Source organism: Phascolarctos cinereus, unplaced genomic scaffold (genome assembly GCF_003287225.1).
Source record: "Phascolarctos cinereus isolate Bilbo 61053 unplaced genomic scaffold, phaCin_HiC Scaffold_726;HRSCAF=1367, whole genome shotgun sequence".
Classification (NCBI taxonomy): domain Eukaryota; kingdom Metazoa; phylum Chordata; class Mammalia; order Diprotodontia; family Phascolarctidae; genus Phascolarctos; species Phascolarctos cinereus.
The window spans coordinates 65719116-65744403 of NW_027556098.1; the positions used below are offsets into that span (position 1 = coordinate 65719116).

At 35.7% G+C, this 25288-nt stretch overlaps 1 protein-coding gene across 1 annotated transcript in view; it reads left to right on the top strand.

The window, feature by feature from the left end:
* CFAP47 (cilia and flagella associated protein 47) overlaps positions 1-25288 on the top strand; it is an 890592-nt gene that overhangs the window by 331246 nt on the left and 534058 nt on the right. The window contains 2 exon segments of the mRNA XM_078146130.1: positions 5562-5634; positions 23400-23545. Coding sequence (XP_078002256.1) covers positions 5562-5634; positions 23400-23545 — 219 coding nt within the window.

A 25288-nucleotide genomic window follows, 5' to 3' on the forward strand; every position in this document is an offset into this window, starting at 1 on the left:
TTTTGCCTCTAACTCATTGGATCAGGGGGAGGAATTAGCATACTCCACACTTCCCAATCTCACTTCCAGGCCATTGCTCTACCACCATCACTCAATAACCCTTTCTTTTTTGCAATTTGTGTCATTCCTTTTACCAGCCCCAGTTACTCTCTTGAGCTACACTCGTACTGGCAACTGCCTTTTGGATATTGCAAAATGTATATTTCATAGATATGGCAAAAGAGAACTCATCTTCCCTTACTCCAATCCCAAAGCACTTTTGAACTTCCCTATTTCTGTTAAGGGTACCACCATCCTTCTTCTTTCCCATATTTTCAATCTTGGTATCCTCTTTGACTACTCATTCTCTCAGTGCTTATTCATTCATTTGCTCAACCTTGTTGTTTCTACTTCCATATCCATCCATTCTCCCTACTCTTATGGCTAGTGCTCAAGTTCAGGTCCTCAGCACCTCCCTTCTAAAATATTGCTAGAATATTCTAATTTATATCTATTTTCCATCTCTACCTCTACACAGCTGTCTAAATGATTTTCCTAAAGCACATGTCATGTCACTCAATAAATTCCAGTGACTCTTTAATCTCTGTAGGATAAAATGTATATTCCTCTGCTTAACATTTTATGCCCTTTACAACCTGGCCCCATTCTATCTTTCCAGGCTCTTTGGACATTAGTCCTCTTGCTGCATTATATAATCCTGTCAAACTGACTCTTTCCCCATCATATCATGCATAACACATCAACTTTCTATCTATACCTTTATATACTTTCATGATATGCTACTCCCTTTCCCACTTTTCACCGTCCAGAAAAATTGGATTAAAAAAAAAAATAGGACCATAGATTTAGAGATGGAAGGGATCTGAGAGGCCATCAGATTCTACTCCCTCATTTTGCCTATGAGCAAACTGGAGCACAGAGAGTTTCTTGGGGTCACAAAGCTGGTGTTTGAGGCAAGATTTGAACCTAGATCTTCCTGATTGGAATAGGCCCAATGCTCTATCCATTATCATTCATTACTTTTTCCTGTTCTTGACAATGAATTTATAATCTATCTGCCTTTGTCCTGGCATACCTGGAAGGCATTCTCTCCTCATTCCTCTTTTTCTCTTAGAATCCATTGTTTGCTTCAAGACTTAGCTCAAGCAAGAATTTGTACATAAATCTTTCCTGATTTCTTTACTTCTTAGTGCTCTTTCTTCCTAGGTCACATTGTATTCCTTATTGTAGTGGATAGCTTGCGGAGCTAAGAAGACCTTGCTTCAAGTCCCATTGATGACACATATTGTCTGTGTGACCCTGGGCAAGTAAAAAACTCTCAGTATTCTGGGCAACTCTGAGAGTCTATTTTATCTTTGCAGTATCCCTTGCATATACTACCTTCTTTCCCCTGATATGTCTACTATCCTGGCACTGGACGTTGTCATCTCATGAGCATGGAGTATTGCAATAGTCTGCAAATGGGTCTGCCTACCTCAAATCTCTCCCCCCTTCTAATTCATCCTCCTTTCAATTACCAAAGGATTTTCCCAAAGTTCAGGTTCAACCATGTCCCCCCCATTCTCATTAAACTCCAGTGGGCTCCTGATTGCCTCCAGGATCAAGTACAAAATATTCTGCTTGGTGTTCGAAGTCTTTCATAATTCTGCCTTCCTTTACTTTTCCAGCCCTCTTACAGCTGACTCCCCACAATGTATTCTTTGATCCAGTGACTCTGGCTTTCTTGCTGTACCTCCAACAAGACAGTCTATCTCTTGGCTCCAAGAATTTTCTTTGACTAGTCCCCAAGTCTACAATGCTCTCTCATGTTATCTCCACCTACTAGATTCCCTGACTTCCTTCAAGTCTCAACTAAAATATCATCTTTTAAAGGAAGCCCTTCCTAAACCCTTTTAATTCCAGTGTCTTTAAAAAATATATTTTGTATTTTTTCCTGTATATAGCTTATTTGTACATCTTTGTTTCCTTGTTGTCTCCCCCATTAGACTGTGAGCTACTTGAGGTCAGGATTGTCTTCTCTTTCTTTTTGTATCCCTAGCTGTTAGCAAGGTGCCTGAGACTCGGTGGGCACTTAAAAATGTTTTTGGACTAATTGAGGCTATGAAATTAAGAGAGGGCATTGACTTGCACTGATACAGAGAGGACCCTATACCAATAACATCATGGTGTGAACCCTTATATTCTAAATATTCTTATTCATCTACATATTATATTTCTTGATGTAATCAATATAAGCTCCTTGAAAGCAGATATTATTTCATTTATGTATTTGCAATCCTAACATCTAACAGAGTGCCTAGCACATTGTAGAAACTTATTAAAAGCTTGTTGATAGATTGATAGCATGCTTATCTCACCCCCCAAATAAAACATTAAGCTAGGAGGGTTACTAGCTTGACTCTCAAGATTTAAAAAAAAAATCTTGAGGGGCATGAATACTGGCCCCAGTCTAATAAAAATGAAATTTTTGCTTTGTTGTTCAGTCATTTCAGTCATCTGATTCTTTGTGACCATATTTGGGGTTTTCTTAGCAAAGTTACTGGAGTAGAATTTATGCTAAGATTAAAAAAAGCAACTTTAGAAGTAGATCAGATAGGCATGGCTATTTAGCAGATCATATGAAAAAAGATTTGTGAGTTTTATGGACTACAAGCTCAATATGAATCAGCAATGTCACATGACATTGAAAAAATCCAACGACATCTATGGCTGCTTTGAAATAGGCATAATATACAAGGCCAAGGAGGTGATATCCCCATTACAATCTATCCTAGTCTAATATGGTGTTCATTTCTGAGCACTACATGTTAGGAAAGACACTGATACTTTGGAGGTATCCAGAGGAGAGTAGGATAGATGTTAAAGGAACTAGATTTCATGTCATCTTCCGATTGATTGAAGACTGTGGAAATGCTTAGCTTAGAGAATAGAAGACTTAGGTGGATGGACCCATTATTGCTCTTCAAGCACCTGAAGAGATGCTATCTTGAATGTTAATGTTATCTGATGTTATCAGTCTGCACAGTGAGTGGTAGTTGAGTGGATTTTCCTTTAGTGGAAGAAAGGTGAAATGGTCATTTGTCAGGAATGTTGTGAAGAGAATTATTATTCAGGAATAGGTTTGAATTAGATGACTTCTGAATTCTCTTCCAAATTTGAGATTCTTTAACTTTGTAAACACTTAGTATTACTGAATATTATGTTTCTTGCATAACTTATCTTTCTAATTAAATATTCAGCCTCTTGTTATTTTCTTGCTGAATTATTGAATAAATAGTTGTTTTGTAAACAAAGAATTTCCTCTGTGGCTTTGAGGTTCTTCAGCTAGTTGTAATTTTGATTGGTGCATAGTATTGAATAATGTATTTGAAATCAGTACTATAATGTACCTATAATCCTAAGTGAATGAAAACTGAATTATTTTTGATACATAAAAAATCAGTGTACTTTTATAATTTAGGATGGAGCTAATGAATTCCAAATAAAGAAGAATAAATATTACTTTTTTGTATATTATCCCAGAAGAATTTCAGTTATGATTATAATAGGAATTACAAAATTCTTATCCTAGTGAACTCTTCAGTGGAAGTAGGAGAGTGCGGATGGAGAATGTTCAAATTGTACCACTTTAGCTTTGTAGTGTAATTTGTGGGTTGATTATTGGTGGAGGTTATATTTTAATTTTGAGGGAATCCAAAGTATTCTAACAGGCAAGTGGAAGTGAGGAAAAAGGACATAGAAGAAACCTGTGCAAAACTTACAAAGGTGGGAACCGGTGTGTAGGTGAGCAGGAAGTTTTATAATTTATTCATAATTTGTAATGTGGCTGAAATTCACATGTAGGGGGTTAATGTAGAATAATTTAATTAAGCAAACATCTAGTAAATCCCTGGTATGCTCAAAGTATTTTGCTAGTCACTGAAGATACAAAGACAAAGCTAAATAGCGCTTAAAGAGAAAAGAGAAGGTTCATAACAGTCTCTTTGGGAGTAGGATAAAGAAGGTAGATTTCATTATTTACTGTTGAAACTCTGTCTAGATTCAGTAATTAAATGAGAAGTTTAAAAACTGTGCTCATCATTAATCTAGACAGTACTGGCACCTAAATCTTGCAATGAAAAACTGGATAATAGAGGTTATGGAGTATGAGTTTTAGTTCTTAATACATTGCTTCATTCTTAGCATTTTAACTGACTTCAACAGTCACTTGCTCCATGGTCTCTGAACCAATATCAACATTTGTGTTACTAGAAAGTATTTGAAAATTAAAGGCTCCAGACATTCTAACTAAATGACTTTTTCTTTTTCTGAAGACTGATGATATAGAACTATCCAACCCTCTTAAATTCATTGTTTTTTATAGATACCAAATATGACAAGTATAATCTAAAATTTAGATGAATATTACAACTTTATTTCTTTTTAAATAACTTCAACCTTTTGCAACTGTCCTGTCTTCTTCACACTATGGTCTTAATTAGTTTAATTACCTTGTCTTCCCAATTAGATTGTGTCTAAACATAAATATATAACTTTCCTTTTTGACTGTTAGAAATAATTAACCTTTTAAAATTTGTGGAACTTTATACCTAGACGCAACTTATAGACACATGTATACACTATTCTATATAAATGTAAGTATAGAAAAATTAGAGGGATTTATTATTTTTGATAATAAATCAAAAGTTTGTTTATTAAATATGTAGCCTCTCTATGAATCACTGACAGTTTTCTCTTAGATTTGGTGTGGAATTTAAGCGTATTTTAAAATATATATGCTATATATTTATATACAATAATATATTTATATTTATTTATAATATATTTATATGTCTTTGAACTCAAATGTAGTTCACAGGATATGGATTACTTTAGTATGCTGATATAATAAAGAATTCAGATTTTCTGTGTATGGTCAGCTATCAATTTTTATTTGAAATGCACATATAATCCTTAAACTTCAATTAGTCAATGCCTGCCCTCTCTATCTCCTCAAGCTTTCTGTCATTAAAAAAGAGGGAAGAGTGGATAGAGCACTGGCTGTGGAATCAGGAGGGCCTGAGTTCAAATATGGCTTCAGACACATAACACTTTCCAGACTGTGAGCAAGTCACTTAATCCCAATTGCCTCACAAAAAAGGGAAGGAAGAGAAGAGAGACTCACAAAATAGAACCAGACTAAAAGTCCTGCTCTATTATTACACATGCGTTCAAAATAGAACATTGCCATTTATTCCCTGCATACTTGAGCCATCTTTATTCTCGTATGGTTAGCATATCCTTCCAGATCACCTCCTAATTTCCTACTCCTTTTATTCAAGACAAACTAATCTTGACAAAAGGATAGCTCTGCTACTTCCTCTCCTTTTATTCTTATCCTTATTCATCCCATTCCTACTTTCCTTCATTTCCCTGCCTATTCTATCATACCCCTTTAACTAAGAAATTCCACTACATCCTTTTCCACTAATTTCACCTCCTCATATTAACTGAAATCTGCTTTTGCTCTGAATTTTCTATACTTTTGGCTAATGTTTATAACCACTTCCCTTGTCCCATAGGACCCTGCATCAATGCACTCCTTGTTCTCTACTGCTGTGTCACCACCATTCAACAATGTCTACTTTGAAGGATGTACACCATGGTTATACCTCTTTCCAAGTCCCATCTACTCATTACTCAGTCGTTTTCCCAACAGGAATTAAATCATCATTCCAGAGGGAAAGTATGATGTAGTAGAAAGAATGATGGGCTTAGTGTCAGAGGACCCAATTTCTTATCCTTGCTGTGCTATTTACTACTTATATAATTGAGTCACTTCCAATTTCTGGATCTTAGTTTCTTCATCTGTAAGATGAGATTAGACTAGAGAGTCTTTAAAGTTCCTTCCAAGACTAAATCCTGTCTTTCATAACTTTGAGGTCTGACTCACAATTTTCTCCTCTACCCTTACCCCAGTCATCCTCAGAGGTAGTATTCATAATCATTCCTTCTATAGCCTACGCTAACAACTTCTTAAAATTTTCAGTGCTTGTGATGTCCACTTTAATTCTGCAATCCATTAGGTGATCACAACATAGACCTCACCATTCCTCAAAATACCATCTTCTCATGTAGGAATGTAAAAGGTTTAACTTTAATAAGTCCCTTATGATTTCTCTTTCCTGTTTACCTTTCTATGCTTTTCTTGAGTCTTTTATTTGAAAGTCAAATTTTCTATTCATCTCTGGTCTTTTCTCAATAATGCTTGAAGTTCCTCTATCTCATTGAATGTCCACTTTTCTCCCCGAAGGATTATACTCAGTTTTGCTGAGTAGGTGATTCTTAGTTGTAATCCTAGCTCCTTTGCCTCCAGAATAGTATATTCCAAATCCTTCATTCCTTTAATGTAGAAGCTGATAAATCTTGTGTTATCCTGATTGTGTTTCCACAATACTTGAATTGTTTCTTTCTGGCTGCTTGAAATATTTTCTCCTTGATCTGGGAACTCTGGAATTTGGTTATAATATTCCTGGGAATTTTCATTTTGGGATCTCTTTCAGGAGATGAGTGGTGGATTCTTTCAGTTTCTATTTTACCCTCTGGTTCTAGACTATCAGGGCAGTTTTCCTTAATAATTTCTTAAAAGATGATATCTAGGCTCTTTTTTTGATCATGGCTTTCAGGTAGTCCAATAATTTTTAAATTATCTCTCCTGGATCTATTTTTCAGGTTAGTTGTTTTTCCAATGAGATATTTCACATTGTCTTCTATTTTTTCATCCTTTTGGTTTTGTTTTATGGTTTCTTGATTGCCCATAGAGTCATTTGCTTCCATTTGCTCCATTCTAATTTTTAAGGAATTATTTTCTTTAGTGAGCTTTTGGACCTCCTTTTCCATTTGGCCTATTCTGCTTTTCAAGGAATTCTTCTCTTCTTTGGCTTTTTTTGTATGCCTTTTATCATTTGGCCTAGTCTGTTTTTTAAGGTGCCATTTTCTTCAGTATTTTTTGTGTATCCTTTACCAAGCTGTTGACTCATTTTTCATGATTTTCTTGCATCACTCTCATTTCTCTTCCCAATTTCCCCCCTGTTTATCTTACTTGATTTTCAAAATCATTTTTGAGCTCTTCCATGGTCTGAGACTGATTCATATTTTCTAGAGGTTTTGGATGTAGAAGCCTTGACTTTGTTGTTTGCTGAGTGTGTGATTTGATCTTCCTTGTCACCATAGTTAGTTTCTATAGTCAGTTTTATTTTTTTCTGTTGTTTGCTAATTTTCCCAGCTTAATACTTGACTTTAACTGTTTGTTAAAGTAGGACTGTGCTTCCAGGGTGCAGGGTGCACTATGCCAAGCTTCAGAGGGTTTTTTTTTGTGGGTTTTTTTTTTTTTGCAGCTATTTTCAGAGATACTTCTAGGGACCTGTAAGTTTTCAGTTTTTCGAGGTAGCACGATCTAAGGAGAGGTATTTACTCCTCACCTGTCCTGGGCTCTGGTCTATGAGAGACCACAAGAACTCTTAGAAAAGAGCTGCCCTGGAACTGTGAGTAGGAACCCCCCTTCACTGTTGTTGCAAGCTCTGCTATGCTAGTGCTCCTCCTTGCCCTGGACTGCCACCCAGAACTGTGACCTGGATCCAAGTATGGGCAAAGCAACAGAATCCTGTCTCAGTGCTAGCAGAGAGACTCTTGTAATCTCACTGGTTGTTTGACTCCCTTACTATCTGTGGGCTGAGAGCTCTGAAAGCAGCCACTGCAGCTGCTGATTCAGTAACTCCCAAGGCCTGCTCCTGGTTTGCTGGAGTCGAGGCTGAGATGAAGTAGCCTGTGCTGGACTGTGTTCCTCTCTTAACCCTGGTGCAGACCTTTCTTACCAATCTTCCAGGTTTTCTTGGGCTGGCAATTTGTTTCACTCTGTCTTTTTGTGGTTCTGATGCTCTATAATTTGTTTAGTCATTTTTTAAAGGTATTAGAAAGGGTTTGGGGGAGAGCTCACACAAGTCACTGCCTTTACTCTGTCATCTTGGCTTCATCCCAAAAATCTTTTAATCATCTATTTGACTCCTTATCACACTACTCACAACAGCTTTTCCAAGCTCCTTAATACTTTCTTGTCCTTGAAATTCAGATCACTTCATCTCCTACTTTAACAACATGATTAAAATTATCTGACATGAACCCTCGATTCTTTTCTTTCTGTAATTCTTGTAATTTAGTATTATCACTGCCAATTTATCCCCCCTTTGGGGCATTTAGCTGATATGCATTTACTGAAATGTACCCAACAGTGTTACATTAAATATAGTCTGTGAAAACCGCTTTCAAGAATTTGAAGTAGTTATTCCTCTCCCCTCCCCACCCCTACCCCCAATCTAGTACATCTGGACCCATGTAAGTTCTTCATGCTGAAGATGAACATTTCAATACGGCAGTAAGAGTAATTATCTTCTAAATCCCTACTTCCCTTCTAACTCCCTTCAGCTTTATGAATATTTCTTTCAAAAATTACTATCAACCAAACAAAATTACGTTATTTGGAAGAAGGAAAAAGTTGGCTATAAAGGCAGCAACAAGACATGTTGCCACTACTAAAATATCTCAAATCTTGACCTCCCCTGATGATTAGTTGCTGGGCTCTGGCTTCATGAGCCCATACCTATTTTTAAGATGCCTCAGTTTATATCCTTAAAGATTTTTGGCTGCCTTTAAAAAGGGCCTTGCCCCAGGGGTTGGCGAGGCACTTGAGACAGCACTATATTTCATCAAAAACCTTTAGTTCTTTGGAAAGCTATTATGAAAAAGTTTAATTCAAAATAATGAATGAGTTGAAAAAAAGCATAAGATTGCTGTTCTAAGAATGTCATTTGTATGACTATATATTGGGTCATTCTTGACTAGAATTTCTAATTGTGTTTCTATTATTATATATGATTTCATAAAGTACCATTTGAATGAAAAAGTTGCTCATTGACCAATAGTCAAATCAGAAATTAATGTGATTCATTTGAGATATGTAAGTTCATCTCAATAATGTTACTTAAATCAATCCACAAGCATTTATTAAATACTTACTCTATGCCAGGAGCTGCAATATGCTCTGGGTTTATAAAGCAATAGCAAAACATATCAGTTGCTAATTCATTTGCAATGATATGTCAATATGAATATGATAATTAAAATGTTATGGTAGTTGATGTGTGATATAGTTAGTGATTTTAAAATTATTTTGTACTCAGTTGTGTAATAGACTCAAAGAACACTGAACGAGAAAATTATGAATTTCCTGGCCAAAGAAACATCCTGAAAACATGTAAGTAAGTTTCAAACTTTTTTTTTGCATCTGTGACATACATAGCACTTTTTCCTCTAAAAATGTCTTTTTTTCTTTTTTCCTTTTCTCTTGAAAAAAAATGGGAGGAAAAGCTTTGAAAGTTCAGAAATAATTTATTTTAAATTTCCTTGGTAAATGGACAACTCCCTGTTTTTTTGCCCTGCCTAAAGTTTATAATTAAAGGATCATTGAAGGTCACTTCTGTTGTTATTTCTTTTAAGGAATTTTGAACAATTTTGAAGTATTCTTGGAAATACGTTGGAAGAAATTTTTAAGGTGGTGCTTTGCTCTGTGAATCAAATGTTTTTAAAAACATAAATCAATATATGTAACAAAACATGAACATTTCCATGTGTATGGACTAGAAAAAGAAGATTGAATATGGAATTATAAATCTAATCAATATGGCTTATTAAAAAAAAATATTCATTTAACTCAATAGTACAAACACTGTCCTGCTTGCTGACATCCCTTTCCAAACCTCCTTTCCTGTTTTTAGTATTTCATTTATGTTCTTTTCTTTTAATCTTTTTTTTTGTATCACTGTCATACCCTGCCCACTCCTATCCTCACTGTCCTCTCTAAGAAAATTAAAAGCTATTTTGACGACAAATGTAGTCAAGCAAATCATGTCTGAAAATAGATGTCTCATTTTGTACTTCTTATCCTTGACTTGCTTCCAAAATATGGAAAATATGTTGTCACCTGCCTTCTAGAGTCATGACTGACCATCACATTTATTGGAGTTTTTAAGTGCCTCAATGCTGTTTTCCTTTACAATGTTGTATTCATTGTATATATTTTTTTCTTTTAGTTCTGCTCAGTCTGCTCTGCTTTGTTCATGCAGTTCTTCTCAGGTTTCTTTGAACTGAGTCCTTTCATCCATTCCTGTGATACAGTAATATTGTATTGTATTCAAATATAATAATTTATTCAGTTCTTCCCCAAATGATAGGCAACTGACAGTATATAATGCTGGACTGATAACACTTTGAATGACTAGCCCTAAAGACTTGCCATTAATGGTTCAATGCCAACTTGGAGGGAGTTCTGTGATGGAATGTCTTAGTAATTCAACCTTGACTCTCTTCTTTTGACATTTTTATCAAAGATTTAGATGATGAAATAGATAACAAGTAAGATTATGCAGCACTTTGCAAATATTAAAATACTGCATAAAAGCTAGCTCTTATTTGTTAGATTTATTGCCTTCAATAGGTAAGAAGTAATTTTCAGATTTTGTTAAGTATTATGTGTAAGTATTATGATGGGTGACAGAATTAGGATCTAAAAAGATCCTGAAAGTTTGCAATGATAGAACGAAATCAATTTTAAAACTTAGTAAGGATACACATAAAGTCGTTCCTATGAATTTTTTTTCCTTTAAATCACCTGAACAAGTACAGAATGGGAGAGGTATGACTAGATGATAGTTCATGTGAAAAATACTTTTCAGTGGACTCCAAACTCTATATGAATCAACAGTAGCTACACGAGATACATTATGCTACATAGTTTTGGGAATATGGGGCATCCAAAAAATCCCTAATATTATCTTAGACTGAATTAATAGAGAATATTATCTTAGACTAATACATGGAATGAGTGAGATCTTGCTGTACTCATCCTTAATCAGACTATATCTAGAGTATTATTTTTGACTCCTGCATCTTAAGATGGTAATTGCAAACCAAAGCCCATCCAAAGAAGGATGACTAGAATGGTAAAGAGCCTAAAATATATACCCAAATGATATCAATTGAAGGGACTAGAGATGCCTAGTCTGGCAAAGAGACTTAGTGGTGTATGATCAACATCTTCAAGAATTTGAAGGGCCATCTTGTGGAGTAGAGATTTGACTTATTTCATTTGGACTCAGAAGGCAAAAATAGGAAAACTAGTTTTAGTTCTGTTTAAAGAAGAACTATTTAACACACAAGTTTGGTTCCATGTAAGAAAGAGCTGTCTAACAATTAGTGCTATGTGAAATAGACTTCCTGAGGATGAAGTTAACTTTCTTTCTTTCATTTTATATATTTATTCATTGGAACCTAAATACATAAAGAAAAAAACGAACATTTCCATATGCAAAGTACAACATAAAAATAGGATTCACTATAAAACCATGAATTTACATTTCATACTATTTACTTAAAAAAAATTATATAAGTACTACATATAATTTTCAAAGCTACTCTGCTTTCTATGTTTCTTTCTAAATTTTCTTTTATCCTTTGCTATGGGCTTAGAGATGCCTACCTAGAGATGACTACCATTAGATACAAATATGTGTGTGGATGTGCATGTGCATGTGCATGTGCATGTGCATGTGCATGTGTATGTGTATGTAGAATCATACTACACATGCTTCTATTTATTGGTTCTTTCTCTGGAGGCAGATAGCATCTTCTTTTATAGATTCTTTATAGTTAATTTGAGTACTAAAATCCTCAAAATGACTTAGTCCCTCAAAGTTCTTTTTTTTTTCTGCCAAAGACAAGGTTTATTAGAATATCTGTCATATTGGGCAGACTCTTAAGGATTCTGAATATTAGTGAGCTATTGGCTAGATTGTAAGAATCTGAGCAGTGGCTAGATTTTAAGAATCTAAGCCCCTTAATGGAGGCAAGATGGACCTTATATGCAGAAAGACTGTGGGAGGGATCTAGGAGTGGCCAAGTAGTTTGGGGTGACTGGAGGAGGGGTCTAAGGAAGATCTGAATGGGAGTGGCCAGTAAGCTGGGGTGAACAGAATGCCTGGGACCTGGATGGCCAGGGAGAATGGAGCCTAGCTAGGATTAAGAATGGGAAATGGCAGGGGGCCATAAGGAAGTAAGACAATGGAGGGCTAGGCTAGGTTAAGGGTAATAGAATTGGGAGATTGGGCATAGCCACAATGAAAGGTCAGTTGATGGAGTTATAGCCTCAGGTAAACACTAGAGATTTGGCCATGTGGAAAGTCTAGAGTTTTTCCTTTTGGGGATTTAGCTCCCATCCTCATCATTTCCTTCTCAAAAAAATGGGACATAAATTCTTTTGGGGTAAGGGGCAAAGATCTTGGCTTCTGAAACTGCTTCCTGCCGGCAAGGGGCATAGAGTTGTCCCTGCCTCGAGGGGGTCCCAAAGAGGAGGTTGACTGGAACCAAGCAGAAGCTGCATCAAGGGAATGATCAGGGCACATTGGCCTGTACCCGCTGTGTGCTATCAATTATAGGTGAATGGCTTGTAGTTTGGAAGGCACAAATCTGACAGAAAAGACTGCAGGGCCCACATACAACAGGATAAAACATCCTTAGCTCTGTTTGGATTCAGATAATTCAGTTTTCCAACCATGCAGTATCAAATCCACCTCATAGCCAGACTCAGGAATAGCCAGGTGGGTAACATTCCTTTTCAAAGGAACATAATGGGGAAACTGAGCCAGAAGGATCTCATCTTAGACTGAGGCTAAAATTGTCCTTTCAGCTTTTCCCGATCCTGACTTCCCACCAGTATCACATTCTCTCTTAGTAGCTTGTGGCATTTCTCTCTAGTGGTGGATTATCGGTGATCAATGGATTATTATGATCCATCAGACAACTCAGAATAAAATCCCATGAGCTTTTTTTACCTCAACAGCAAGTTTCACTAATCACAGCTTAGGAAAAATTTTTCCAGGATTCACATCTCAAATTTAAATTTGTCCTGGGATAAAAAGCCAATTGTTAGAGATTTCTATATGCTTACAAATTCCCAGCAAATCAGAACCCAAACAAGCTTTTTGGCAAGTTTACACATAAAAACAATAGCTAACAATAACCAAATTGTTTTAGCAGTAACCAAATTATGAAAAGTTGCTTGAGATAACTGATATGAAAAGTTCACCAATTTGAAACTTGAAACAAACCCATTACTAATCAGGTGACTTTAGTTTTGTTAAATACATTTCCAAATTACTTTACACAGAGAATCAACATCTCATCATTAACAGTTAAACTACAATTTAAAAAATAATGTGCTCACCCAGTTTTGGAGGCTAGCTTCTTTATTTTAAGCAGAATGTGCTGAACCTGGGTGATGCTTCCAGGCAAAGGTTGCCCCAGGGCTCAAGGCCATTGCCAGTGGGGCCCATGCTGTAGCTGTTGCCCCTTCCAACTCCTTCTCTTCCCCAGGAGGAGGGCAAAATCAAAGGTGAGGGGGAAAGGGTGAAACTGTCTTCTCCCATGAAAGGGGCTAACAAATACCCTCTTGACTCAAGGGAAGGGAGTGACCAGAGTTGTAAGGAGATGTTTCAAAATTCCTTAATGATCAATAACAAAACCTCCAGAATTTGCCAAGATATTTTTAGCTGCTCTAACTTTTCCCTGTAACATCCATGAAGGAGGATTCAGAGATGTAGAGGAAAGGGAGTAAGTAAGCCCAGGGAAACAAAAAGCAACTGCAGTTTTCCCTAATTCCCTAGCTCCAAGAGGACTGACAGAATTGGGCATACACTTCCATATAGGGAATCCATCCTTGTCCTCTGTGCTGCAGAAGGTGTACCCATGTCCTTGGCGTTGAACCAATCCAGTGGATCAAGAGCCTGAGAGTGTCAGGCCAAATGCAAGACAGCCTCATAACTGTCTGCCTGAAAAGCACCTCCAAGCCTTGGTGCTTAGAGAGTGACACTAAATGCAGAGCAAGAAAGCAGTGGAGAGGGGAGACTTACATACCTTCCAGCCTTGGCTAGAGAAGAACTTGGGCTTAGGCAGTTTCCCCGTAAGGGCCACCAAAATGTTAAGGTATAGGGATTTAGGGCTGCTGGGACCCCAAAGTCACAACACGGAATCTGCCCTAAAGAATTCAATCCAGGACTTCTTTCAGCCAAAGACAAGGTTTATTAGAACATCTGTCATATTGGTCAGACTCTTAAGGAGTCTGAACACTAGTGATCTATTGGCTAGACTGTAAGAATCTGAGCAGTGGCTAGATTTTAAGCATCTGAGGCCCTCAAAGTTCTTCAAATAATATTGCTGTTACTGCATACAATGTTCTCATGGTTTCACTAATTTTATTTTTCATTATTTCATGCAAGTCTTTCCAAGTTTTTCTAAAATAAACAAGCTTATCATTTCTTATAGTACACTTGTATTCCATCACAATCATATACTACAACTTGTTTAATCATTCTCCAGTTGAGGGGTATCCCCACAATTTCCAGTTCTTTGCCACCACAAAGATAGCTTGTACAAATATTTTAGAACATATAGGTTCTTTTCCTTTTTCCCTAATCATCTTGGGAAATAGATCTAGTAGTGGCATTGTTGGGGCAAAGACAGTTTAACAACTCTTTGGGCATAATCCCAGATTGCTCTCCAAAATGGTTAGATCATTTTACATTTCCAACAACATTGAATTAATGTACTAATTTTTTGACATCCTCTCTAACATTTATTGCTTTCCTCTTCTACCATTTTAGCCAATCTGATAGATATAAAATGGTATTTCAAGTTGTTTTGATTTGCCTTTCTCTAATCAATTATGATTTAGAGCATTTTTTTATATGATTATAAATTATTTTGATCTCTTCATTGGAAAACTGCTTGTTCCTATCCTTTGACCATTTATCAATTGGAGAATGATTTGTTTTCTTATAGTTCTGACAAAATTGTGTATATATATATATATATATATATATATATATATATATATATATATATATATATATAATATAATATAACATACTGCCCATAATTTAGGATCAGGTACTACAAAATCTCCTTCTTTTCCATGTTTTTTTATTAGTTCCTTTGATATTCTTGACCTTGATACTCTTCCAAATGAATTTTGTTTTTTTTTCTAACTCAGTTAAATTTTTTTTTGGTAATTTAATTCAGATGACTTTGAATAAATATATTAGTTTGGGTAAAACTGTCATTTTAATTATATTAGCCCTGCCTACCTATAAACTATCAATATTTCTCTAATTATTAAAATCTCTTTTTATTTGTACAAAAAAGTTTTATAATTGTGTTCATATAGCTCCTGGGTTTGTTTTGGCAGATGTAGTCCCAGGTATTTTATACTGTCTACAATTAATATTTATAATACAGTAAAATATATATATTAATTACATATATTTAATAATAAAATATAATTATACTGTCTACAGTTATTTTTTCACTGAGGAAATTTAGGCATAGGATGGATAACCCCTTATCATGGATGTTGTAAAGGGATTCAGTTATGGATTGTAACAGATAATATCTTTGGTGCCTTCCATCCTCCAGATTTTATAATTCTTCCTGAGTCAGTGTGCATGGAAGGAACATTAATTGCTGGCTACTGATAAGCCTTTTCAAAGGTTTGAAGCTTGGATGGTACTTGGATGATATAAAAGTCCATACCCAGGCCCATATTCAAAGCTCTTCCAGTTTTGTAGGACCTAATAGATTCATTGTTTTTCTGACTGTAGTTTCTCTGGAAACCTGGAAAACCTATAGGCCATGGTAAGGCATCGAGGTAGATTTTAGTGGAGGCTACAGGTATGTATCTGCTAAAATTTGACAATATTATTAAAGCTGCTTCAACTTTTAAAAAAATGCAAGAAGTTAAAGTTTCAAAGAGAGAGGGGAATACATTTATTTGGTTACTTATTTATTTTTAGTTTTCAACATTCATTTTTATAAAATTTTGAGCTTTAAATTTCCCCCCTCCCTACCCTTCCCCCTCCCCAAGATAGATGTGATCTGATATAGACTATAGATGTACAATCATATTAAACATATTTCCACATTAGTCATGTTGTGAAAGAAGTATCAGAACAAAAGAGAAAAACCATGAGAAAAAAAAAGGTAAAATAATATGCTTCAATTTGCATTCACATTCCATAGTACTTTTTCTGGTTGTGGATAGCATTTTCCTGTCTGCTTGTTCAGCCATTTGCCAATTGATGGACATCCCCTCAATTTCCAATTCTTTACCACCACAAAAAGAGCTACTATAACTATTGTACATGTGGGTCCTTTTCCCATTTTTATGATCTCTGTGGGATACAGCCCTAGAAGTGCTATTGCTGAGTCAAAGGGTATGCACACTTTTATGGTCCTTTGGGCATAGTTCCAAATTGTTCTCCAGAATGCATTCATGTTCCGATTTTCCTAAATATTCTCCAACATTTATCATTTTCTTGTTTTGTCATGTTAGTCAATCTGATAGGTGTGATGTGGTACCTCAGAGTTGTTTTAATTTGCATTTTTTTCATATCACTATAGATAGCTTTAATTTATTCCTCTGAAAACTGCCTGTTAATATCCTTTGACCATTTATTAATTGGAGAATGACTTGTATTCTTATAAATTTAACTCAATTCTTTATGTATTTTAGAAATGAGGCCTTTATCAGAGACATTGGCTATAAAATTTTTTTTCCCTAGCTTTCTGCTTCCCATCTAACCTTGATTACATTGGCTTTTTTGTGCAAAAACTTTTCAATTTAATGTAAACAAAATTATCCATTTTACATTTATAATATTCTCTTTCTCTCATTTGGTCACATATTGTTCCCTTCTCCATAAATCTGACAGGTAAGCTATTTCTTGCTCTCCTAGTTTGCTTATAATATTGCTTAAAATATTAGCTTTTATATCTAAATCGTGTACCTGTTTTGACTTTTTCTTGGTATACAGTATAAGATGTTGGCTATGCCTAGTTTCTGCCATAGTATTTTCTAGTTTTCTTAGCAGTTTTTGTTAAATAGTGAGTTCTTATCCCGGAAACTAGAGTCTTTGGCTTTATCAAACAGTAGATTACTATAGTCATTGGCTATTGTGTCTTGTGTACCTAACCTTTTCCACTAATCAGCCACTTTATTTCTTAGCCAGTAAGCAGTTTTGATGATTGCTACTTTATAATACAATTTAAGATCTGGTACAGCTAGGCTACCTCCACTTGCATTTTTTTCATTAATTCCCTTGATATTCTGGACTTTTTGTTCTTCCAGATGAATATTATTATTTTTTCTAGCTCTATAAAATAATTTTTGGTACTTTGTTTGAAATGTACTTATGTACATTAATTTAGGTAGAATTGTCATTTTTATTATATTAGCTCAGTTTACCTATGAACAACTGATATTTTTCCAATTTTTTACATCTGACTTTATTTGTCTGAAAAGTGTTTTGTAATTGTGTTCATATAGTTCCTGGATTTGTTTTGGCAGGTAGACTCACAAATATTTTACAATGTCCACAGTAACTTTAAATGAAATTTCCCTTTTTCTCTCTTGCTGCTGGGGTTTGTTAGTAATATATAGAAATTCCTGGTTCATGTGGGTTCATTTATGTTCTGCAACTTTGCTAAAACTGTTTATTATTTCAAGTAGTTTTTTACTTGATTATGTAGGATTCTCTATGTATACCATCATGTCATCTGCAAAGAGTGATAACTTTATTTTTTCTTTGCCTATTCTAATTACTTCAATTTCTTTTTCTTATTGCTAAAGCTAACATTTTTTTTGGGGGCTAGGCAATGGGGTTAAGTGACTTGCCCAGGGTCACACAGCTAGTAAGTTTTATGTGTCTGAGGCCAGATCTGGACTCAGGTCCTCCTGAATCTAGGGCCAGTGCTCTTTCCACTATACCACCTAGCTGCCATTAAAGCTAAATTTCTAGTACAATGTTGAGTAACAGTGATGATAATGGAGATCCTTGTTTTACCCCCAATCTTATTGGAGATATTTCTAGCTGATCTCCATTACATATAATGCTTGCTGATGGTTTCTGATAGGTGTTACTTATCACTTTAAGGAAAACTCCATTTATTCCTATGCTCTGTAGTGTTTTTAATAGGCATGGGTTTTGTGTTTTGTGAAAAGCTTTTTTTTTAAATCTATTGAGATAATCATAATGATTTTGGTTAGGTTTGTTGTTGATATGATCAATTATACTGAAAGTTTTCCTAATATTGAACCAGCCCTGCATTACTGGTATAAATCTTACCAGGTCATAGTGTATTATTCTAATAATAAATTCCTATAAATCTCTTTGCTGATGTTTTATTTAAAAAAATTAATCTATATTCGTTAGGGAATTTGGTGTATAATATTCTTTCTCTGTTTTGGCTCTTCCTGGTTTAGGTATCAGCACCATATTTGTATCAGAAAAAAGAATTTGGTAGGGCTCCTTCTTTGCCTATTTTCCCAAATAGGTTGTATAGTATTAGAATTAATTGTTCTTTAGATGTTTGAAAAAATTTGCTTGTAAATCCATCTGGCCCTGGAGATTTTTTTTCATAGGTAGTTCATTGATGACTTGTTCAATTTCTTTTTCTGAAAAGGGATTTTTATGAAGTATTTTATTTCCTCTTCTGTTAATCTGGGCATTTTATATTTTTGTAAGTATTTATCCATTTCACTAAGATTGTAAAATTTGTTGGCATGCAATTGGGCAAAATAGTTTCTAATTACTGTTTTAATTTCCTCTTCATTGGTGGTGAATTCACCCTTTTCATTTTTGATATTGGTTATTTGGTTTTCTTCTTTCTTTTTTTTTTTCAATCAAATTAGCCAGAGGTTTATCTATTTTATTGGGGTTTTTTTTCATAAAACCAGCTCTTAGTTTTATTTATTAGTTCGATAGTTTTCTTAATTTCAATTTTATCAATCTTTCCTTTGGTTCTCAGATTTTCTAATTTGATATTTAATCAGGGATTTTTAATTTGGTCCTTTTCTAACTTTCTTAGTTTATATGCCTAATTCACTGATCTTCTCTTCTCTATTTTATTCATGTAAGCATTTAGAGGTATAAAACTTCCCTTAAGAACCACTTTCACTGCATCCCATAAGTTTTGGTATGTTGTCTCATTATTATTGACTGTTTCTGTGATTTGTTGTTTGACTCAATCACTGTTTAGGATTAGATTATTTTGTTTCCAATATTATAGGATTATGGTTTTTAGTCTATTCTGCTAGCCATTTCTGTTTTATAAGAGTTCATCCCATTCCCATTCACATTTATGAGTAGTATCTGTATCTTTCTGTTCATCCTATCCTCTGCCCCCCATTTATGCTTTCCTTTTTCCTTTATCCCTTTCCCTCATCACTAGAGTTTTCCTTTTGATCACCATTTCCCTCCAACTGCCCTCCCTTCTATCAGGGCCCTCCCTTTTCTTTCCCTTTTCCCTTACTACTTCTTCCCTGCCTTCTAACCATTCCTTTCCTTTCTTTCCCCTTTCCCCTCCTACTGCATATAAAGTAAGTTAGATTTCTATACCTGAGTATTTTATTCCCTCCTTGAGCCAAATCCAATGAGAGTAAAATTTAAACATCGCTCATCTCCCTCCCTTCTTTCCTTCTACTGTAAATAGGTCTTTGTACCTCCTCATGTGATGCATTTACTCTTTTCTGCCTTCTCCTTTCCTCTTCTCCCAATACAAGCCTTTTTCACCACTTAATTACATTTTTATCATCACATCAAAGTCAACTTATACCCATGCCCTCTGTCTATGAATACCCCTTCTAAATATCATAATAATGACACAGTTCTCAAGAGTCACAAGTATCATCTTTCCTTGTAGGGATGTAAACAAGTTGCCCTTATTGAATAATGTGTTGGGGTTTTTTTTCTTGCCTGTTAATCCTTTTTATGCCTCTTTTGAGCCTCATATTTGAAAATCAAATTTTCTGTTGAGTTCTGGCTTTTTTTATCAGGGAGGTTTGGAAGTCCCCTATTTCATTGAATTTCCATCTCCTACCCTGGAAGATTATACTCAGTTTCACTGGATACTTGATCCTTGGTTGTAATCCAAACTCCTTTGCCTTCTGGAATATCATATTCCTAGCCCTTTGATATTTTAAGGTAGAAGCTACAAGGTCCTGCATAATCCTAACTGTGAATCCACGATATTTAAATTGTTTCTTTCTGGCTATTTGCAGTATTTTTCTTTGACCTGATAATTTTGGAATTTGACTACAATATTCCTTGGTGTTTCTAATTTGGATCTTTTTTGTAGGTGATTGGTAGATTCTTTCAATTACTATTTTGCCCTCTGGTTCTAGGTCCTCAGGGAAGTTTTCCTTGATGATTTCTTGAAAGATGTTATCCAGGATCATTTTTTGATTGTGGCTTTCAGGTAGACCAATAATTCTTAAATTATCTCTCCTGTGTCTATTTTCCAGTTCAGTTGTTTTTCCAATGAAATATTATATATTTTCTTCTATTTTTTCTTCTTTTGATTTTGTTTGACTGATTCTTGATATCTCATAGAGTCATTAGCTTCCACTTACGCCATTCTAATTTTTAGCAAATTGTTTTCTTCAGTTAGCTTTTGTACCTTCCTTTCCATTTGGCCAATTCTACTTTTTAAGTAGTTGTTTTCTTCATTGTATTTTTTTCCCATTTTGTCAATTGTATTTTTAAAGGAATTGTTCAATTTTTCTTCTACCTCTCTTATTTGACTTTTAAAATCCTCCTTGAGCAACTCCAAGAATGCTTTTTGGGCTTGAGACCAGCTCATATTCCCCTTGGAGGTTTTGAATGTGGGTGTATTGACAGTGTTGTCCTCTCCTCAATTTGTATTTTGATCTTCCCTGTCACCAAGATACTTCTCTGTGGTCATTGTTTTTCTTTGTTGCTTCTTGCTCATGTTGTTTGCCTTTTTTCTGGCTTTTAAAGTTGATCTTTGCTTCTCAGGCACAAGGGGCGCTTTCCCAGGCTTCTTGTGCTGGGGGCTAGGGGCCTAGTAACTAGTTTCATATGCTGGGGCCTCAGATGTTGGCAGCTGAAGGCTATAAGGCATCTGGTAGTTTACCTGGTACTGAGCTGCAGCTGGTGGCAGTGGCAGTGGCTGGTGTGTGCCTGGTGTTGGCACTTGCCTATTCTACCACCCTGGGGCTCAGGATCTCCTGCTGGTTTGCTGGGGTGAGGCTTGCTACTGTCTTGCCAGGATGCCTCCCATCCTGCACTGGTTCCCTTCAGCCACAGCAAGAGGGACCTTTCCCATTAATCCCCCTAGCCTTCCAAGCTAAAAGACTGCTGTACCTTGTCTTTCTCCTGGCTTCACTATTCCAGTATTTTTCCTGGGGTAATATTCTCTGGGTTTTTCAAAGTCATTAAGGAAGAGAAAGAGAGACCTACTGTTTACTCTTCCATCATGGCTTCCAGATGTTGAAGTAGGTGACTTTCAAACTGCTGTCTGTGGGCTGATAGCTCCAGGAATAGCTGCTGCTGCTACTGATTCAGTCACTCCCATGGCCTGCTCCTGATTTGCTGGGGCCTGGGCTGTTTTGGCTTTTCTCTCACCCAGTTCCAACAGACTCCTCCTGCTGAATTTGTAAGTTGTCTCTGGTATCTGTGGATTGAGAAATCTGGAAACTGCCACTGCTGCCAGTAATTCAGTCCCCCCAAGGCCTGCTCTGGGTTATCTGGGACTGGGTTTATACTCGTGCAGCCTGCAGTAGACCATGTTCCTCTCTTAGCCTGGTGCAACAGACCTTTCCTGTTGAACTTCCAGGTTGTTTTGGGTGGGAAATCTGCCTCACTCTGTCTCTTTGAAGGTTCTGCCACTCTAGAATTTATTCAGAGTCACTTTTTAAAGGTAACTGAAGTGGTTTGAGGGAGAGCTGAGGTGAGTCCCTGCTTTCACTCTGCCATCTTGGGCTCTGTTTCCAGGAAGAGGGTTTTTCACAAGGAGTACACCACCACAAAAAATACAAATTTTTGTCTGCTATTGGTGGTGGAGGTTGGTGTGTAAGCAGATAATTATTTTATCATTATTTTATCTTTTGCAATATTTTTTCTCCTTTACCTATAAACACTGAAAAGTCAATAGTATGACTATTAGCTACAACTTCTCTTTTTAATTTTACTCACTGAGGATTGTTTCAGTAAGGATTTAGATCAATCAGGCAGGTAGAGGGAACATATATAGATAGATAGATAGATAGATAGATAGATAGATAGATAGATAGATAGATAGATATAGATATCTCACATAATTTAGTAGACTTATTTGGAATTATTGTTTATACATTAAAAAGTAAATTCATATTTTATGTGTACCAAAGTATTTTCTTTCCAATGAAGAAATTTTATGGTGAATCCTTTTGAAAAGGATTGTTTGCTAAAGTGAAAACTTCAGTTAAAAATGACATCATCATATTCAAAAATGAATGTTAATATAGAAGTTTTTTTAAAGGTAATTTCAACTGTGCTTACATGATCATATATAATGATAAATAATATGGTATGCTGATACTTTTATTTTGGAGGAAATCCAAGAAAACTTAAATACTAGTTGAAATAGATTATCTATCTAATTATGTATATGTATATGCTTATACATGTGTATACATACATATGTATGTATGTATAAATGAAATCTCTTGATAAATCTTTGTTGATATATTTTATTTTGATACTTCAGTCAATTTCCAACCCTACAACTTCCATTCATAGTAGGAATCAGGGGACAGGGGAGGAGGGAATAAGCTATTATATAGTGTCTGCTATGTGCCAGGCACTGGGGTAAGCACTTTACAAGTATTTCATTTTGCTCTCATGACAGTCTTGCAAAGCAGATTCTGTTATCTGTCCCCTTTTATAGTTGAGGAAACTGAGGCAAACAGAGGTTAAATGATTTTCCCAAGGTCATGAAGCTAATAAGTGTCTGAGGCAGGATTTGAACTCAGATTTTTTTCTAACAAGGCCTAACAATCTATTCTCTGTATGACCTAGTAGTATCTTTGTGTAGTGGTATGGTGGAATTTGGTTCAAAGCCCATCTTTGATGTTCTGTATCCTTTTGACAAGTCTCTTTATTTTCAGTTTCAGTTTCCTAATTTGTAAAAAGAGGAGTTTGGACAGGAGGTCCTTTGCGTAATTGTTAGAGACAGTACAGATCACTTTTTATTTTTGTATTCAACCAGGTATCAACAGAAGGGGTGTATGTTTTAAGTGTTATAGTTTGGAGCTATCTTAGACATGTAATTGGACCTGTTTTCTTTCCTTCTACTGCTGTCCCCATTTTCATTCTCAGAGTCATTTTTTTTTGTAGGTCAAGATTCCTTATTCTTAACAAACTGCGTAATATTATACGTAAAAAACCAACACCTTCTTTTAAATCTTGTTTTGGCAGCAATTAAATGCAGTTTCATGAAAGAATTCTTCTGTAAGGTGGAGTCTATCTATCTAGAAGCTAAAGGGACTGCAAGTCTCAATCTTCATTTTCTTCCATTTGATCTCAATAAGCGGTATTGTGTTATCATATTCAGCAATACTAAGGTAAGAAGAACATTGCAGTTTTTAATTTCACTTTTTTTCCCCTTGACATCTTTATCTGAAGAAAGATTAGGAAAAGTCTGGATATTTTCCTGTGTGCCTCATGGTCTTCTGTTCTGAACTTGCCTTAAATATATGTTGTAATAAAATTTGTCAGTCATTCAGTCAATAAATATTTTATTAACTGCCTGCTATGTGCTAGGCACAATGCCAAGCACTGGGCGTGCAAATATGAAAAAGAAAGACAGCCATTGCTCGCAAGAAGTTTTCAGTCTAATGGGGAAGAAAACAAACCAAAGGAAGCTGAAAAGGTTGGGAGGGAGGAGGACAAGACAAGGTACTCATACAAAGGAATGCAGCTGGTTTTGTGAGAAATGAAGAGATGACAGCAAGGCGATGCAGTGGGTAGAGCAACCAGCCTGGAATCAGGAAAACCCAAGTTCAAACTTTATTAGACACTTACTAGCTGTATGACCCTGGGTAAGTCACTTAACCTGTTTGCCTCAGTTTCTTCAACTGTAAAATATCGTAAAATATTTCACACAGAGTCGTGAGGACTAAATGAGATAGTAATTGTAAAGAGCTTAGCACAGTGCCTGGCATATACTAAGTTATATATGAAAGTTAGCTAATAATAAGAATAGCAGCAAAAAGAAGGTTGTCTTGGTAGCCCTCTTTAAATGGAGACTTTGGGAGGAGTCCTTTGTTTTCCCCTGTAGTCCTCCAATCAGAAGGCCAGAAGGTAAAAGGATATGGAGCATGTCGATGAGGTGTAATTCTTAAATCTGATGCAATCTCATGGGATAATGAGACTTAGAAAACTAAGTAAGCTATATTTTCCTTGATTTAAAAATTTTAAAAATTCGAGTTGCATTTGCATAGGAAATAAATTTTGCATTACAAAATGGAGTAATAAGAGTTGTCTAAGTATAATAATTATATCAGCTAATCAAAACTTAATTACATTTAGTTTAATATGTGTGGTGAAAGTTCTTGAGGGCATGATGGAATCTAGCCCAGTGCAGCACAAATCATCAGAAATAGGGAGAGAAGGTGAGACTGCTCTTACGACCTCCTCCAGGTTAGCTGCAGCGCATCATCATCACTGGGGCAAAATGTCTCCTTCCAGTCCTGAGAGGTACGTGAATCAAAAATTAGAGGCAGCCAGCAAAACAAACAAGTACTTATCTGAGCTCTACTGAAAAGATCTAGCAACAATAAACCAGCCGCCAACTACATACAAGACATTGGGCTAGATCAGGGGATTCCAAAGACAAGAAAGAAATCAGCCCTTACCCTCAAGGAGCTTACTTTCTTTGGGGAATATCTAAAAAATGTAACTGGTATATAGATAAGGCAAGATAAAGAGAGAGAAAACACTAACAGCTGGGCAGCTAGGAGCCATAGTGGATTGAGCACTGAGTTTGGAGTGAGGAAGACCTGAGTTCAAATATGGCCTCAGATAATGAATAGCCATGTGACCTTGGCCAAGTCATTTGGCTTCTACCTCAGTTTCCTTGACTATAAAATTGTAAAAATTATAGCATCTACCTCACAGGTTATTGTGAGAATCAAATGAGATAATACTTGAAAAGTGCTTAGCACAGTTGATGGTACATAGTAGGTGCTATGTAAATAATAACTGTTATTAGCTGAGCTTTATGTAGGAGGTACCATCCTCACTCAATCTTGGATGAAGAGAATAGGAATAGAGGTAGTGTCCTTGAGATCCAAACAGCAGTGATT